Consider the following 19,761-nt stretch of genomic DNA (forward strand, 5'->3'; position numbering starts at 1 on the left):
GAGTGGTCGTCAACCACAGTTTCTTCCTAGTATCAAGACTGTATAACATGCAGAGGGCGGGTGAACTATGTGACGTCACCTTGGTGGTAGAAGATGAAGAAATCCCCGCCCACAGAGCTGTGCTCTCCGCCTGCAGCGACTACTTCAGGGCCATGTTCACGTCCGGAATGCGGGAGTCTTCTGACTCAAAAATCGTCATTAAGGGTGCGGCTTTCAAAGCTGTCAATCAATTAGTCGACTACGCCTACACGGGAGCGTTGGCAGTGACCCGGGAAAGTGCCCCAGACCTAGCCCGTGCAGCTTCACTCTTACTCATGGAAGAAGCTTTAGAAATCTGCCAAACAAAACTTGAAGAATGCATCGACTTGGAAAACTGCCACGACCTTCTGAACTTCTCCCAAAGCTATAATCTAAAGAAGCTTGAGGCTGCTGTTTTTGCTTTCATGGGGGCAAACTTCCCCCAGGTAACAGGAACTGAAGAGTTCCTCAACATGGAGGTCGACACGTTGTGTAAACTTCTGCAAAGTGACGAACTGAGTGTGAGCGCGGAACAGGAAGTACTCAGCGCAGCCAAGGTGTGGTTGAGACATGACTCCACACGTAGCAAACATTTGGGACGTGTTTTGGAGCACGTGCGTTTCCCTCTGATGACGGTAGGAGAACTTTCAGACCATGTAAAGAGAGATACAACTCTGATGGAGAACAGTGGTATAAAAGATTGTTTGTTAGAGGCGCTGTGGTTCCACCTGTCGTCACACGAGAAGAGTATAGTGGAGGGGCCCAGGACCAGGGTGCGTGCGGCGGGGGAGAATTTGGTGGTTATCGGTGAGTTAAGTATGCACGTTGTGCAAATAGGTGTGTGTTTATACGCATGATAAAGCTTTATCCTTTAATTCACGTCGAAGCGTTCACTGTAAATGCATTTCAGTTCGCGTGGTTTTTATTTCGCGGTAGGCAGAAAATGGCGTGTTCGCGGTGGTTTGGAACAATAGTAGTGCTACAGTCATAGGTGGGCAAAAAGGTTCGCGGTGGTTTTAAGTTCGCGCTGAAAGTTCACCGCGAAAACTGCGAACATAAAACCACCCCGAACATTTAAGCAGCTACAGTATTTCGTTCTTTCTACATAACAGTCCATCTGTGATTTATCTATTTTTGTTGGTCACATTTACGTTTTTCAGGAGGGCGTAAGAAAGAAGAGAATACACTCCTGGACCAGATGCGCTTCTATGACGAGGGCAAGCAGGCCTGGAAGGAGATAGCGCGCATGCCCAGACAAATCTGCCAGCACAGGTACAGCCTAGAGGTCATTTACAGCAACGTTTCAAAATTAGACATGCTGTTCGAACACCATCGATCTTATTGGCTTGACGTGAAACATTTATCCATAATATCAACAGTATCATTATATGTAACGTCTTCTAGTGGTCGATTGATTGATTGATTGGTTGATCGATCGACCGATTGATTGATTGATTGATTGATTGATACATGTATTGATACAGGGCCGTCGTATTGAACAACTTTGTGTACGTGGTTGGAGGACTGACCGAAGCAAACAGAGACGCAGCGAGTGATGCCTGCTACAGATACGACCCAAGGACCAACTCATGGCTACAGGTAACTTATAGAAATGAGTTTAACATTTCATATCGAAGAGGCATTGCTTTACCATGTTTTGTGCCTCACCAGTCCCATAGCTATTCAGTAGCCGTAGGAGCAGCATGTATGACAGTATGTATATTGAGAATCACAACTTGATGTGCTTTAAATCAATGTCCTTCTTGTATCGTGCAGGTGGCGTCCATGCAGGTGAGACGAACGTGCTTCGCGTTCCTTGAGTCGGGAGGACGTCTGTACGTCATCGGTGGGACGGATGGGGACAAGTCCCTGGACTCCGCGGAGGTGTACGATCCGCGGAGCAACACGTGGAGGTATGGGTAGACCCCTTATGATGATATAGCGTATCAAACTTTGAGGACATACCTTGAGATGACCTAGTACCTGTTATCATGTTTTTCAAGAAGAATTACAAGGTCGATGCCTTGAATCTTTGAAAGCTTTTAAAACCTTGTAGTGGGGACGTTCCTGAACATGACTTGGCTTAGGTGTAGTTTACGCCCTAAAACTTCGATTTTGCAACCCGACGGAATAACTGTGCGTTGGCGATCTAATACAGCTTCCGCCGTCGTCTGATGCCGTCGGTCGCTTTATAACTACGTCGGAGCTTTAAACACCGTCGGGCCTTATAACACCGTCGGACCATAAACTCCGTCGGACCTAAAACTACGTCGGTCCTTTAAACTACGTCGAGGATTAACCTTCGTCGGGGATTAAGTCCTTATCTTAACCTGCGACGGGGATTAAGTCCTTATCTTAACCTACGACGGTGATTAAGTCCTTATCTTAACCTGCGACGAGGATTAACTCGACGGGGACCTCTTTCACACCTTGTTCACACCTCCCTATCAACAGAGATGTGTATTGATACCAATGGTCGACTAGACGTGTCACAGCGGTCCTGAGCGCCAGAGGAGGGGGAGCGGTTAAAGTAAAACTAGATCATGTCTTCTACGCCTTTGGCCCAATATCTCGACAACACACCTGACCTTTTGTAAACGGGCAAGATATCAACCACTTCAAGGACATCTATTCTATATCAATTTTTAAAAAGGAATATAGATGTTTTCCCGAATTACCACGTGTTAGCGCGGCACGTTGCTTCTCACATTAGCCGTGGCGGCTACAGAAGGACGTTTTTGCTTGTAAATGTTATTACATTATACTAGCCTTTATAAAAGGGCTAGTAAAATATAATAGCACAAAAACGCCATTCTGTAGTCGCCACGGCTACCTCTCGCCTGTATTTCTTTGGGCGAAAGAGAGGAGGAGTGCATTTTGTATTCAAAGAAACTTAAACGACTAACCGTTCTTTACAGACCATCTTAAGTTTAAGGTATGTTTGCCTACATGTATATGTAAGTCGGTGAGATTCAAAGAAATGCAACAAGACACTCATTCAACCTGAAATAGACCCTTTAATAAATACAAAGCAAATCAGATGGCATGTAATTCTCTGATACACAGACATACATATATACACATCATATATAAAAAAATCAATACATCAGAATACACATTCATATTAATATATGTGCCATCTATATTTATACATGTATCTATATTAATTTCATTGCTAAGCTTGTCAAATTCACAACCTCGGTAGGGATAAACAAAGCATCAGTTGTTCCCTTTACATGAATCAGCAAAAACTATAACAAAATTGTTTATAGTCACACTCATTTAATTCCTTGTTCTTATAGTTACACTTTGAGAAAAAGACATTTAAACGGGCATACGAACTAGGAGAAACTAGTTAGACAAAAGAAAGTAGTGTGATGCCCACCCATATTCGACCACATAACAGAAAAACATTTCTAATTACAACATATTTTGACAAACTGTAACAACTATGATGATAAGGACCTTTTTCTCCAGCACAGGTCTGTGACCGTCTGTCCCTTTGTGCACCAATGTACAGCAATGCTTCATTTATGCTATTTCATATTGTTTTGCACATCCTGTCATAAAGCTTATGAACTCATCCATTGGCCTTATCTATACACTGCCCCTTCACGTTGTTTGGTCGGCTAGCTGAAGCTGTTAACCAGGGGTTGGCAACGAGGAGAAAGAACGTGAGGGGCTTTAGGGCATGGGAGGAACCATGTGCTAAGCCAGTCTTGAGTGCAGCTGCTAAGCTATCACTACCCAGAGCCCCCTAACCCCAAATGAAGACAAACACATGAGTGCATTTAATTCACAATTATGGACAGGTGTGAAAACAACAACACTTGCAATACACACCCACTGACATATTGGAAAACTCACACACACACACACATGTAATACTAATGTAATTACAAATACACACACAAGTACATCAGGCGTCTCTCTGTCTCTGTCAGACAAAGTAAAACAGCATCACAACAGACAGCCAAACACCTCTCTGTTTAAAGAGTTTAAAGAGAAAGTAAATCAACCTCATCAGTAGATAAAGCCAAACACCTGTATTCAGAGAAAGTAAAACAACATTTACAGACAGCCAAATGCCTGTCTTCAAGTGTAAAAAAAACATTTGCAGACAGCCAAACGCCTGTCTTCAAGTGTAAATGAACATTTACAGACAGCTAAACACCTCCTTGTCTTCAGGGGAGAAGCAGCATCACAACAGACAGCCAAACACCTGTCTTCAGAGAAAGTAAAACAACATTATTACAGACAGCCAAACACCTGTCTTCAAAGAAAGCAAAACAACATTATTGCGGACAGGCAAACACATTCCTGTCTTCAGAGAAAGTAAAACAGCATCATTATAGACAGCCAAACACATCCTGTCTTCAAAGAAAGTAAAACAACATCATTATAGACAGCCAAACACCTCCTGTCTTCAAAGAAAGTAGAACAGCATTATTACAGACAGCTAAACACCTCCTTGTCTTCAGGGGAGAAGCAGCATCACAACAGACAGCCAAACACCTCTGTCTTCAGAGAAAGTAAAACAGCATTATTACAGACAGCCGAACACCTGTCTTCAAAGAAAGCAAAACAACATCATTAGATTTAGAGACAGCCAAACACATCCTGTCTTCAAATAAAGTAAAATAACATCATTATAGATAGCCAAACACCTGTCTTCAAAGAAAGTAGAACAGCATTATTACAGACAGCCAAACACCTCCTGTCTTCAAAGAAAGTAGAACAGCATTATTACAGACAGCCAAACACCTCCTGTCTTCAAAGAAAATAGAACAGCATTATTACAGACAGCCAAACACCTCATGTCTTCAAAGAAAGTAGAACAGCATTATTACAGACAGCCAAACACATCCTGTCTTCAAATAAAGTAAAATAACATCATTATAGATAGCCAAACACCTCTCTGTCTTCAAAGAAAGTAGAACAGCATTATTACAGACAGCCAAACACCTCCTGTCTTCAAAGAAAGTAGAACAGCATTATTACAGACAGCCAAACACCTCCTGTCTTCAAAGAAAATAGAACAGCATTATTACAGACAGCCAAACACATCCTGTCTTCAGAGAAAGTAAAACAGCATCATTATAGACAGCCAAACACATCCTGTCTTCAGAGAAAATAGAACAGCATTATTACAGACAGCCAAACACCTCCTGTCTTCAAAGAAAGTAGAACAGCATTATTACAGACAGCCAAACACCTCTCTGTATTCAAAGAAAGAAGAACAGCATTATTACAGACAGCCAAACACCTCCTGTCTTCAAAGAAAATAGAACAGCATTATTACAGACAGCCAAACACCTCCTGTCTTCAAAGAAAGTAGAACAGCATTATTACAGACAGCCAAAAACCTCCTGTCTTCAAAGAAAGTAGAACAGCATTATTACAGACAGCGAAACACCTCCTGTCTTCAAAGAAAGTAGAACAGCATTATTACAGACAGCCAAACACCTCTCTGTCTTCAAAGAAAGTAGAACAGCATTATTACAGACAGCCAAACACATCCTGTCTTCAGAGAAAGTAAAACAGCATCATTATAGACAGCCAAACACATCCTGTCTTCAGAGAAAGTAAAACAGCATCATTATAGATAGCCAAACACCTCTCTGTCTTCAGAGAAAGTAAAACAGTATTATTACAAACAGCCAAACACCTCCTGTCTTCAGAGTGAGAGATCAAAGAAAAACAGCATTATTACAGAGAGCATTATTACAGACACCTCCTGTCTTCGGAGAGAGTAAAACAGCATCAGTGCACTACAACACACAAAAGACTTACATACACAGTACAAGATACATTTCACGCAGGACACACAAAGTGCAGTTAACTGACAGCTATAGACAGGTGCAAAGACTACCATACACAGTACAACATACATTTCATGCAGGACACACAAAGTGCAGTGAACTGACAGCTATAGACGGGTGCAAAGACTACCATACACAGTACAACATACATTTCATGCAGGACACACAAAGTGCAGTGAACTGACAGCTATAGACGGGTGCAAAGACTGACATACACAGTACAACATACATTTCACGCAGGACACACAAAGTGCAGTTAACCGACAGCTATAGACGGGTGCAAAGACTGACATACACAGTACAACATACATTTCACGCAGGACACACAAAGTGCAGTGAACTGACAGCTATAGACGGGTGCAAAGACTGACATACACAGTACAACATACATTTCATGCAGGACACACAAAGTGTAGTGAACTGACAGCTATAGACGGGTGCAAAGACTGACATACACAGTACAACATACATTTCACGCAGGACACACAAAGTGCAGTTAACTGACAGCTATAGACGGGTGCAAAGACTAACATACACAGTACAACATACATTTCACGCAGGACACACAAAGTGCAGTGAACCGACAGCTATAGACGGGTGCAAAGACTACCATACACAGTACAACATACATTTCACGCAGGACACACAAAGTGCAGTGAACTGACAGCTATAGACGGGTGCAAAGACTGACATACACAGTACAACATACATTTCACGCAGGACACACAAAGTGCAGTGAACCGACAGCTATAGACGGGTGCAAAGACTACCATACACAGTACAACATACATTTCACGCAGGACACACAAAGTGCAGTTAACTGACAGCTATAGACGGGTGCAAAGACTACCATACACAGTACAACATACATTTCACGCAGGACACACAAAGTGCAGTTAACTGACAGCTATAGACAGGTGCAAAGACTACCATACACAGTACAACATACATTTCACGCAGGACACACAAAGTGCAGTGAACCGACAGCTATAGACGGGTGCAAAGACTAACATACACAGTACAACATACATTTCACGCAGGACACACAAAGTGCAGTTAACCGACAGCTATAGACGGGTGCAAAGACTTATTACCATACACAGTACAACATACATTTCACTCAGGACACACAAAGTGCAGTGAACCGACAGCTATAGACGGGTGCAAAGACTAACATACACAGTACAACATACATTTCACGCAGGACACACAAAGTGCAGTTAACCGACAGCTATAGACGGGTGCAAAGACTACCATACACAGTACAACATACATTTCACTCAGGACACACAAAGTGCAGTGAACTGACAGCTATAGACGGGTGCAAAGACTACCATACACAGTACAACATACATTTCACGCAGGACACACAAAGTGCAGTTAACTGACAGCTATAGACAGGTGCAAAGACTACCATACACAGTACAACATACATTTCACGCAGGACACACAAAGTGCAGTGAACCGACAGCTATAGACGGGTGCAAAGACTAACATACACAGTACAACATACATTTCACGCAGGACACACAAAGTGCAGTTAACCGACAGCTATAGACGGGTGCAAAGACTACCATACACAGTACAACATACATTTCACGCAGGACACACAAAGTGCAGTGAACTGACAGCTATAGACGGGTGCCAAGACTGACATACACAGTACCATACATTTTAAGACAGGACACACAAAGTGCAGTGAACTGACAGGTATGGACAGATGGAAAGATTTACACACGCACGCTTACACACACACTACCAAACCCACATGCTAAAATGGTATCACAAATAAACACAAGGGCACACTAAATCAAATCTTAAATGGCATAAGTTGAACAGGAAGATTCCCAGAGGTAGTTATATTAGTAAAACTGATTCTTCAAAATTATCAAATACCATCATTTATACATCTCTCGCATACTAAAATCACATATTTTGATGGTACGGATTGCAAACATACGTGCCACATCCCATCAAGACAAACATGTACACTTATCTAGCTTAAATCCTTCACTATAGCCTACCCTACCATGTCCCCTTAAGTCTATCCTGTAGGCAAATCCCCCTCCGGTACAAGTTCTCATCAGATGCGCTGCCTCTCTGCTTCCTTCTCTCCCACGTTTATGGGGGCATCTGATTCCTAGCACTGCTTGTACTCTGGCTTCTGATCCTGGCACTTGTCCTGAAGTAGACAGTGTCCCTGATGCCTTGCAGTGTTGCCTCTGTGAAGATCAATACATGTATTGGTTGTGGGTAGAATAGACTATTACAATGACTTCTTTGAAGCCAAATTCAGTTGTATTGCTAGCTTCTATGCCTGACTTAGCCCTACAAAGCTGGAAAGCATTTATAAAAACAACATCTAGCTGAATTTCATTACCCTTTGTAGTTAAAAAAAACTAGGTCTTAGGTGCATAGATCAGAAGTGGATGATACCCATTTTGCCGCAGCAGGAGCTAACACTTCTTCATATCTATTTCCTCCTCTGTTAATGAAGAAGCAAAGCAGGTTTGAATCAGTTCAATGGTTTTGACCATTTCACCATGTTGTATACCTTGAGCAAGCCCTGTGCGTCCTCTGCTTCCAGCCGGTAGTCACAGTTGTAGTGGGTAGATGATTCCAGCCTTTTTGCGGAGGGACAGGTCCTGGGACTCCTTGTCCTAGAGCGGGTTGGGTCGCCCCTCCTCCATCTCACACCGGTGCTTCATGATGTCGACCTGCCATAGCTAGAAGTTGTCAAGTCTAGACAGGAACAAGAAAGGGAGAATATCCCATGTCAAACATCATAGCATACATATTGAGGTTTGAAGTGTGTCCTTCCATTCATAATTCAAGGCTTCCTGCAATTGTATGCTTTTACTTAGCACGCTTTTCTTATTACACTTGGCCTCCTTTGTTAGTAGTTGGACAGGCATGACTGGCAAAGTTCCTAGCAAGTCTTATATGGAAGTCTATTCAAACCTTGTTGTCCTTACATTGTATAATGTACCAGTCAACAGTCTTATCTAGATTGACAACAATGATTTAACAAACCAGGAAGACCTGTACATGATCTGAGGCCTGTGACCCATTTTTCCAAGTTGACAATTAGTCATATGAAGACATTCAATTTGGGGACCTATAACATAATTTCTGTGTGTGTGTGGGGGGGGTGGGAGGGGGGGGGGTTGGGGGAATAGGCATTGAAAATCCATTCTTGGCGAGACTTTGTGTGTGAATTGTAGGCAGTTTAGGGGTGGCCATGGTTGTTGATTTTGTTTTTTTTCCATCCTGAGGTTTTACACACCCTCACGAGATAGTGGAATGATCGTCAGTCTGCTGTTTAGAAGTAGCAGTACGTGCACAGGCCAGTACTGGCTTCTTGCTTAGTGTTATACCGCTCTTTTTACGGGGTGGCATACCCTTTCATTGGCAGTCGTACAAGACAGGGAATGTCAGTTCTCTCGTTCGGGCGAATGGTGTGACTGTGAGTCACCGTATGGCTGATACGAGACGGAGGTTCGCCAGGCCTCCATCCAGGTGATTTGTAGTGAATCACTAACTTCAGGTAGAACTCACAGAAGGATTTGGACCATCGCACACCGGGGCACAATGTCGGAGCGCAAGTTTGGACATGTCTCTGGGCACAACCCAGCTGGATTCTATTCTGGGTCCCATTGTTTAAAAGCTGCGCCACACGCGCCACACGACTATAATCTCCAAGCACATCTATAGGTTGCGAAGACCGTATCAAACTGGCAGAAGAAGCATGTTTTGCAACCCAAGCTCCTTTTTCCAGTTGTATACGGTCTTTGCAATCCATTGGGCCTGCTTGGAGGCTAACACGACCCCACGTCTGCTGTTTGCAGTCTTATAAAAGGCTTATAATTATATAAAAGGGCCATTCTAAAGGGCTCTATTTTAATAATAGGGGGGCAGTTGTGCTGTAAAATATACGACCTATAGTACCAAGCAGTGACACAACTGTCATGATACACATATGAAATAAAGCTTTAAAAAAACACTTAAAAGTTATGGTAACTGAGTGTTTGTTAAGTAAATAACGGACAATAGAAAAACAATGTAAACACTGCTGTGGTCTGACTACTCAAGTATGTTGAATCTTCTGTGTGTGGCCGTAATGGCAGCAGGACATGTTCTTGCGCTGCGCTGTCCAAGCATTAGTTATGTTTTAACATTCGATCGGTATTATCCATCAAAATAAGAAAAAAATTATTTTTGAAAATTTTGTTGCAGGCGGGGTCCTTTTTTTCATAATGATCGTTCTAATAGTAATATTCAGGGTCTGGCAAAGACCCTGAGTAACTGGTGTTGGGCCACAGTATACATATACTTCATGATTGATCATTTCCCCAAAACAAAAACGGGTATCACTCTCCTGAACCGGACCTGAATTTTCTGTACCAGTACCCATCGCTGATCATAGATGATAAACACCCTCTTGTCTGTCCCCCCTGCCTGAGCCATGCACCAAGGATGATCTGGTGCGGAGTGAAGCGGGAGAGCATGGCAGACAGAAGCCGTGACCCGAGAAGGAGAAGTTTTGAGTAAATCCTGAGAAAAGGGTATATTGAAGAGAAAAGTGTCACTTAACTTAAGGAATGTCATATTCTTGGCCCCGAGTCTTGTGTCAGGAAAATGCTGAGTTGCTGCGCTGGAGAATTCCCCATGGTGGTTTCCCTTCTGTTGATAGGGAAGCTTGTGCTCAGTCACTTTTCCTGGAGTGGCTCAGCTGCTTGTAGTCTAGAATGCAATTTGTAAATGCAAGATAAAGGTAAGGAAATGGACACTGGACAGATATAATTTTTAGACCAGATTGTTAACACACACTGAGCAGAGACCCTGGGGACCAAGCAACTTGGCGAAACCTAACATACTGAGAACCAAGGGGCCAGCCTCTGGCCGAGGTACTTAGGCGGGTCGACAAGTTTTTATATTTTACCCATTATTACAACTTGGCCCATAGCGTCAAAAACGACGCTCAGATTTCGAGTTCCAACAATATTGAACAGAGCTCAACTGTAAGTGTAAGAGTAGCTCAACGTCTCAGACCGTACATACAAAGAAGTTACCGATTATACATGTTGACACTAGAAACCTGCACTTCACCGCTAATATTGTGAAAATCTTACGTTCATTTAAGATTATGAAACCCCTGAAAATAAAAATGGCCTTCTGTGTCTATCGTTGCCACCAACTATAATATTGCCATGCGTTTATGGTATCATTTTAAAGATCGGTATCCGTGCTATGCAATATGCTGCTAGTTTTACCGTCGCCATTCCTAATAGTGGTAGAGAGTGGCGGCCATGTTTCGAGCCGCGTTTACCGAATCATATCGGACATATTTCTGCCGTTTTAGAGATTTTGCGGCCTCAAAAGACATCACACTTGGGAAGTTAAGTTATGATTGTTGTTTTTACGTGTAACATGTCCCTGTGGCGCAAGCGGTAACGCAACCCCGCTACTTCGCCATCTGGATCAAATTCCGCGGATCCTAAAGGCCCGCATTTGGACCTCAGTGGTCGACTCGAGCTCGGACATGTTGTAAGGGATTGCATTCGTCATTTCGGATGGTGACGTAAAGCCCGCAGCCCCGTGCTGCCGATAGTGGTCAAGAATTATTCCCCGCTCACTCTACTCTACACGTTTTTGATCAGCGTGTTTTGGTTAACGATGACTGTCAAAGTTATTTATATGAAAATTGTATTTTGAAATGTCGATGTTGCATCTTATTTTCCCCTTTACTTTGTAGCGTCAGACTCATAGCGATATCGGCCGCTCTGTTATGACTTATGAGTGCCGCCATGATAATTTTCACAAGGCCGTCAAAGCGGCGGAAAAAATTAACGCTGCTAGCTAGGCCAAAAAATAGCGAATTACGAGCAAAAATGCCGAGGAAATGCGGGCAGAAAAACATTAACTTTAGATTTTAGAGGGACTACTGGTTAGCAAAGCCTCCATTTAAAAAAATAAACGTACCGTCTAAAATAAGAAAGTACCGGGTGGATTATTGAATGGAAAAAAAATAAACGTACTGGTACGTTTATTTGATTTTGAGAGGTGAGAGTAGGTAGAAATATTGTAAATGCATTTTAGTTCACATGGATTTAATTTGGCGGCCCAAAGCAGAGCAGCAGAACTATGATGATGATCCGTGGTCCACACTTTCCCGTTGGTGTAAATCTGCTAATCTATAAATCTGCTAATCCCAAAAGTAAAGTCCAGATGCCAGGCCTGCCTTTGTTTCATAGTTTATGGCCTATGCAAATTAGGAGGGTCACCCATGTGTGAACTTGCTCTGGTGTTTACCTTCTCAGCACTAGTTGTTGCATAATTTCTTTTCTTCTCAGCTACAGAGCCCTACAAGTTGCAACAATATTTTCCTGAAAGGTCCAGACAAAAGCTTCTACTGTAGAAACGAGTGGCTCAGTGGCCTGAAACAAAATTGAGCTACTGTAACTTAGTGTAAGTGTAAACACATTGCAAGTGTAAATAAATTGTGACTTCATCTGACTCATTTTAGTCAGCTGTCAGCCTCACCTGGAAGTACAAATATTTAATATCTTTGTCTGCGAACTAATGGTTCCACCCAAGAAAAAGAACTTCAGTTTACCACTGGAACTATTACACATACAATTCTTACTAAACAGAGGTTGTAATCAACGTCAAACTCAATCAAGTTGAGTTTGAAGGAGGAGAAAGTTACCTGAAATCATAGTATCTATACTGTTCAGAACTCAGAAGCCAAGTTTAAGTACTAGACCAAGGAGATATTACTAGTATATAAAACCTCCATGGCTACACCCAGCACAATTGGATCAGAGCAAATTAGATGCAAATGGACATTAGAACTACTATTTTTCTGCATGGATGACAAGATAGAAGAGAGTAGGTCGACGAGATGAAGCACACTGGGGGGTAGCCGTGGCGACTCTTTAATCTGGTATATTTTGCTGTATGTCTAAAGACTCTTTTACATTACCCTCACAAGAGGGTAATGTGAGGGTAATGTAAAAGAGTCCTTAGACATACAGCAAAATATACCCGATTAAAGAGTCGCCACGGCTAACTGGGGGGCAGCTCTATTCTCCAAGCAAATATAATCATATGACATATTTGTGGCCGATGTATTCTGCTATAAAAAGGCGATTTCCCAGCAGATGTTGGAGTTGTAATGTTTTCTGACTGACGGTTTTCTGACAGATATCCGCTAGGCCACTACAGAATACAGGCAGTCTAAAAAGATCTTCTACCCCAATATCTGCTTGGAGATAACGTTATTCATAATTTTGACACCACTGACTATCTAGTTTTTCACTAAACACCAAAACATGTGAAAGTTTGGAACAAGGTTTATCTATTCAATGCAGTTGAGTTGTAAATACAACTAAGATCATAATTTCCTGGTGTCTTTTGTAAGTCGTTAATCAAGGACATGTGGCCTTTTAAGTCTTTACTGGCAGCCGGACACATAACTAATATGCTAATTTTGCATGGCCGCCATCTTGTGTATTTTTCTAGAAAATAATTTAGTCGTGTCTGCGACGATGTTTAGAAGTTTGAAGTCACGAATAACTCACTCAGATGAACAAAATATATTTCAGTCCACAGCCCACATCCACATAATTCAAACAGCACCCAACAGTCACTGTGTAACAGTGGGGATCAATTTAGTCTGGTTCGAAAATTATGTAATTTTTCCTGTTTACAAAAACAGGCTTTTGAGTCTTTCAAAAGTTAAGAAGCGAACCTCAACGGTTCCAAACAAGAGAAGAGAAATACATCACTCACCGTCAGTTAGCAGCTTTGCCGTTACAGCACAACACGGACAGGAAATCCCGATGAAAAGACGAGCCTGTGTAAGTGCGGCGGGAGCTTAGCGGGAGCGGTGCGGCGTGCATGTCAGCTGGAGTCTCCTGGCTGTTCACACCACCTCGTACTTCGCGCCAGGCCCTGCTTCGCGCGGCGGGACGGTCATGGCGCGCTCTCGTACCCAGCCTACCCTGCGCCACGAAGGAACGGTCTCGTTCTCAGGGTGATTTGTCCAGATATAGATCAAAGACTGAAAGAGGCTTTGATTAAAATCTAGCCTGGAGTCTAGCCTTGGCGAGGAGCGGAGCTTGGGTAGCGGACTAAATCTAAGAAGGCTGGACTCCAAGCTATTAAAATCTGGATGATGTTGATAGATAGCTCTACCAATTATCGTCCAATTTATTCAAAACGTCATTTATCATTGCAAGTTCATGCCCAAAGGCTAATTGCAGACAAACAAGTGACGTTACATGGAGATACTAGTACATGGAAATTGAAATAGTTATCTAGTCTACTGTGTAAGTTCTACGTTATTATGGTTGACTATGTTTGGGTTGACTTCTTTTTGGAAGGCAGTGGAAAATGAAATGACCCACGTTTTGTATCGTTAGTTGGTTGGTTGATTTTAGTAGAAAGATGGATTTTTATAAATTATTCAAATGATGAAAGCTAGGAGAATTTATGGAAGCTGTTTTATTCTTATTTTAAAACCGCGCGGACAGAGCCAATGGAAAGAAATATCAGCTCTTTAAAAAGAAAAATGCATGGCCTGCACGTTTTTCTCCGCCTGTTTAGCGCCGTGTTTACATGTATATATACAGGGGTCTGTGATGAAAAACAGTGCTAGTGTTACCCAATTGGGTATACCCAGTATCGTCTACTTGAGTCTTTCTCCTTCTAGCGCTCTACTTGAAGAACACAGGTTATAATAAAATGTACCCCATTTGCCAGCGTATTTGGTGCAATTATCCGGCTGGTGCAATTATGCGAAATTGCCCAGCTGGACCGGTAGTACACTGTATCATACAGGAGGTGAATAGTTTATAAACCTCGGTGTGCTGCATGAACTTGTTAGTAACGTTACCCATTTACATGTTAGAAAGCTTTCGTTATACAGGTACAGTGCGGTAACACCGAAGATTCCACCTCTTGTTAGGGCCACGTTCATGTATTAAAACAGTAAATTTCAAATTCTCAGGAAAGACATCTCAGGACACAGTGAGTGAAATCAGAGAGGCCCCTGTCATGGACAGATTAGACTGTGTACATCATAGTAGTGAATAACTGTACAATGGACTGTACTACGTATCCAGTGGGTAGATATGGTTAGATGACTTAGATCAGTGACAGACCATTCTCCTTATAGCATGGCCGAACCCGTGTATACATCCTTTGGGTGAATGTAGGAAGTTTCTAGGACACGGATTCAGCTCTGCCACAAAAGAATGTGACAGATGATCACGTCAGCACAGCACCGTCAAAAGCGACTGCTACGTCCGTCCACGCGTCTGTAGCCCTTGCCGAGTCGCTGTGCGGTTTCCGACCGTCGTAGTAGATCTGAGAACTGCGACTACATGTTAGAATCATAAATATTCGGTATGCTGAGAAGTACAGAAATGAAATAAACATTGTCGATGTTAGCCTCTAGTTACCAGGCTCCGCGGATGGCTGGAAAAATAGTAGAAATTGGCCAAGTAGAGTGAATAGTATGCTAAGGGGGTCGGCTACGGATAGAGGGTCCAATATGCAAACTGTACCCCTATAGCAAACTAACTCCTCTTTCATGTTTTTTCTGTCTATTTGGCCGATTTCTAGTCGTACATATATCCACTACTTAAAAAAAAAAAACAATATTTTTGGAAGATCTTCTAGTGCAGCACCTCCCAGATATGCACAGTTTAGATATACAGTAGAATCCGCTTAACTGCACCACCCATTTGTCAGCGTTTTTGGTGCAATTATGCGGCTGGTGCAATTATGCGAAATGCCCAGCTGGACCGCACCATCATGGGCGGGGGGTGTATTGTTAGTCAGAAACACTAGCACAACTAAAACATGACCCTTTGCTGAAAATAAAGAAATGACTACGACTGACCTATTTTGATTTTGCATTCTTTCATTTTTCCATGCGACCTACCGCATTAATTTACAACACACGTAACGTTACAGGGGAGGCATTCTGAAACATCTTCATGGGATAACCGTTTCTGTGTTACATTACGTAGAGTACAGTTGTCGATTTACGTAAATCATGTACCGCCATGAAACTAGGAACTGAAACTAAAACTTGGTTACTGACTACGGGTGAGCCCAGAGCAGTGCCCCCTCTCATGTTTGGACAGATTTGACTGTCGACACCATGGTAGTGAATTGGCAATGTATCCATTGGGTAGATATGGTTAGATGACTTAGATCAGTGACAGATCATTCTCCTTATAGCAGAGCCGAACCCGCGTTTACCTCGTTCTGGTGAATGCAGGAAGTTTCTACGACGCGGATTCAGCTCTGCCATAAAAGAATGTGACAGATGATCACGTCAGCACCGCACCGCCAAAAGCGACTACGTGTTTGTAGCCCTTGCTGAGTCGCTGTACGGTTTCCGACTGAATGTGACGTAAAGACGCCGGTCTTTCATTATTGAAGCAGTGACTATAGCGCTGCCGCGAACCTCAAGCCACCGACAACACCCCATGTCATCCTTAACGAGAAATCAAATCCCCGCGAACTTGAATGCATTCACAGTAATAAGACAGTGTACAGGTAGAGACCAATCTTTATTGAGTACAGCGTAATGCCGCCTTTGGTAGGCGTGCGTTTCTAATGGTTCCTACACGCCCAGTGACCCACCCGGGACCTCCCATACGATTCCTATCAACTGATTAACTTAACTGATTAATGGTGACTGTCAATGGAGACCGCCTTCTTTTGTTACTCAAAACAGTTTTAAACATATTGGCGGTATTGCGTCTTAACACCGGCAGGTATCGGCTCATTTGTACAGCGTTTGCCGATTTTTAAGTCAAGTTGTGGAGGATTTTTGAAAAATGTTGGTGCAGTTATCCGGCATTGGTGACAATGCGTGGTGCAGATATGCGGAGTCACTAACAATGCAGTGAATGGGAACCGGTTTGGGATTTTGGGATTTGGTGTAATTAAATGGAGTGTGCGTTTATCCGATGTGCAATTAAGTGGCTTCGTCTGTACTAGTACACAGTTTAGATATACATGTATATCTATAGCCGTGTGCATGTTAAACTCTACCGCCTACCGGGACTGGCTCCCCTTGCCCCGTGGAGAGATCAGCGGACGCCAGACCAGAACATGCAACAACCTGGACACAATCTTTGCTAGAACTGTTCGCTTCCACAATAGCAGTATTCCACATATTGTCAGACTGTTAAATTCCTCGCTCTACTAGACGAGAGCGCCACCCGCATGTAAACATTCTGCGAAACCTACTCAGTACCCGTACTGCGAACGCTTAAGTGCAATTATAGTTTTTAATCGCTTCAAACTTAAGATTATATCGTTAGCTACACTTAGACTATTTTAATGTGTTTGTATTTCATGATTTTAACGCATCATTAATGTGGAACAGAGCTTTTTTGATGTCTGTACATCAATTCAGCCATGTATGGCTGCAAGCTGTTGGACAAGGATTACTTCAATAAAATAAAACCATTGTATGTTACGAGTAAGTCGTTGTATTGGAGATCTCTTCACGCTTCACTTGAAAGTTCATCTGTGTTGGTAGAAGTCATTCTGAATGGAGTTTGAACTATAAACGCCAACACAAAAATTGGACTTACCCAAATTTTCGACTGAACAGCACCAGTCTTTGTCAAGGAATGAGCAATCCACTGCATAACGTGACGTCACAGAAGCAGTGGATTGCTCATTCCTTGACAAAGACTGGTGCTGTTCAGTCGAAAATTTGGGTAAGTCCAATTTTTGTGTTGGCGTTTATAGTTCAAACTCCATTCAGAATCTCTTCACGCTCATTTTATGGGTGGTGGATATATCGCCAACGGAATTACAGTCAAACCTGCCCAAGGCGACCACCCGGCGGACCGAGCAAAAACGGTCGCGATGGACAGGTGGTCGCCATGAAGAGGATTCCACTCACATGATTCCAGGTCGAGGTTTTCAAATACAGAACGTAAATGGATGGAAAATTATGTGAATTTAGACAGCGCGACCCCAACCAGGTTCAATTCTCATTGACAGAAAGATCCTACAAAAATTACATTTTCCGTTATCGTTGTAATAATTGTATACCGCTACATCGTGAACAAATTTTCGTCATAATTTTGACTACAATTGCAAAACGATGGCTACAAATCGATGCCTCGCAGCGCCCTCCCGCATTCACACGTTACATTGAATAATACACACACACACGCACATCATCGAAGTTTTAAGGCCTAAGACAAATCCCTGGAAAACACCTGATGGCCGCAGCCTTTTTTGGGGCGCCGACCGCTGGATAAAAGGGGCAAAAAGTTTTCGATCTGACAACTAAAGATGAAAACGGAACGGTGTGATTTCGTCGCGCCGCCAAGCTCTGTGCGACCGCATCGAAAGGTATTAGTCAGTGCAGCAGAACGCACAGCGTCCAATAAAGGTTTGTGAGATTCATGGAAATAAAAAGAAAATAAGAATATTAATTTTCATAAATAACTAGAGTATTCGTAAATGTTCATACACAAAAGCATCGTGTTTTAGAAAGGTCAGCGGTACGCCAAATCCGGGCCGCCCCAAATCCAAGATGGCGTCGGGACCGAGGAACAACATTTCTCGCCCGATGTTTTGCCCGCCGCGAAGTCATTTTTCGGCGGAGTTTAGTAAGACACAGACACATTTTTGTTGAAAATACAAGAAATAGATAGTAATTTCTGTGAAATCTGACTTTTTGACGCCATGCACTACGTATTCGTTCTGAAAATTGAGTTTAAACCGAACTGAGTTTGCGGTAAACTATAAGATTACGATAGGCACAACAACATCACAAACATTTGTCTTTACAATTTTTATAGGGGGACATTTTATTAAAACACTTCATGGAGGAATCGATGCTATAACATTGCTATTCCATATATTTTTGTCCTTATTTTTGTCCTTCAAAGTCTTGAAAACATTTCCGTGAAATCCGACAGCAAAATGATCCAATGTCACCACACGCTTGAAAATTAGGCGGCCGCCATGGGCAGGGACTGTGCTCTGTGCGGTACCAATTCGTGGCGGTCGCGGTCGCGTTGGACGGGTGGTCGCCTTGGGCAGGCAGCTTAATGCTTGTGCCTATGGGGAAAATTTTCGGGACCGAGAAAAAGCGGTCGCCATGGCCAGGTGGTCGCGTTGAAAAGGTGGTCGCCTAGGCAGGTTTGACTGTATGTTTAAAGAAGACGTTATATAGATGCAAAGGTAAGGTAAGGGTAGTCCCATAGGCATTTTGAGGCCGTAGGGTCAGTGGGTTGTTATCCATGCACTGTGTCTGCGCCAAGGACATTATATAGGACAGAGTTTATAATAGTGCACGGTATTGAGAGGCGGAACACAGTAGCTTCTACCAGGCTCCACGGGTCGCTGAAAAAATCGTAGAAATTGACCAAATAGACGGATAACATACCAGAGAAGTAAGTCCACTATAGAAGTTACTGTTTGCGAGCTCGTGGGTGGCATATTGGACCATCTCTCCGTAGCCGACTCCCTTAGCATACTATTCACTCTACTATTTTTCCAGCCATCCGCGGGGCCTGGTAGAGGCTAGAGCACAGTCCGTTTACTTCCACCGCCTTTTCCCTCCCCAACCGAAGTCAGGTATTAGTGGGTGAGCACTGATACTTATCGTACAGACATTGGATCGCTTGTCGAAATCATTATGGTAGTAACTTTCCATTGCGTACTCAGTTTTAACATGTTTGTAACATGTTTGTTTACCGTTATCTTCATACAGTTGGTGGAAAAATGTTTTAATATACACATATGACAGTCTTTTCCTTAACAATATACAAATATAATTAAATTGTTGTCTACCCTAGAGTTATCATAATTCCACGGGCAAGAGTAACTGTTATCATCGCATATTTCTTTTATATGATCGAGCCAA

General features: G+C 42.7%; 1 protein-coding gene and 2 long non-coding RNA genes across 4 annotated transcripts in view; 1 reads left to right on the top strand and 2 right to left on the bottom strand.

Moving 5' to 3' along the window:
* The window catches only part of LOC136431930 (kelch-like protein 13), a 26,813-nt gene continuing 7,052 nt past the window's right edge, over positions 1-19,761 (top strand). Inside the window, exons 1-4 of the mRNA XM_066422967.1 lie at positions 1-825; positions 1,179-1,290; positions 1,503-1,617; positions 1,795-1,931. Of these exons, the coding sequence (XP_066279064.1) occupies positions 48-825; positions 1,179-1,290; positions 1,503-1,617; positions 1,795-1,931 (1,142 nt within the window). The 5' untranslated portion in view covers positions 1-47. The remainder of the gene's footprint in view (positions 826-1,178; positions 1,291-1,502; positions 1,618-1,794; positions 1,932-19,761) is intronic.
* LOC136431960 (uncharacterized) lies at positions 3,016-6,954 on the bottom strand. Its single transcript, XR_010755439.1, has 2 exons — positions 5,687-6,954; positions 3,016-5,635 (listed from the first exon to the last, which is right to left on the bottom strand). It is a non-coding gene; the product is annotated as an uncharacterized lncRNA (long non-coding RNA).
* LOC136431967 (uncharacterized) lies at positions 7,417-13,897 on the bottom strand. 2 transcript variants are annotated; one of them, XR_010755441.1, is made up of 3 exons: positions 13,635-13,897; positions 8,395-8,582; positions 7,417-8,062 (listed from the first exon to the last, which is right to left on the bottom strand). It is a non-coding gene; the product is annotated as an uncharacterized lncRNA (long non-coding RNA). The 2 variants fall into 2 exon arrangements; XR_010755440.1 differs by lacking the exon at positions 13,635-13,897 and having other exon boundaries at positions 8,395-8,997.

This window comes from Branchiostoma lanceolatum, chromosome 1, assembly GCF_035083965.1.
Source record: "Branchiostoma lanceolatum isolate klBraLanc5 chromosome 1, klBraLanc5.hap2, whole genome shotgun sequence".
Lineage (NCBI taxonomy): Eukaryota > Metazoa > Chordata > Leptocardii > Amphioxiformes > Branchiostomatidae > Branchiostoma > Branchiostoma lanceolatum.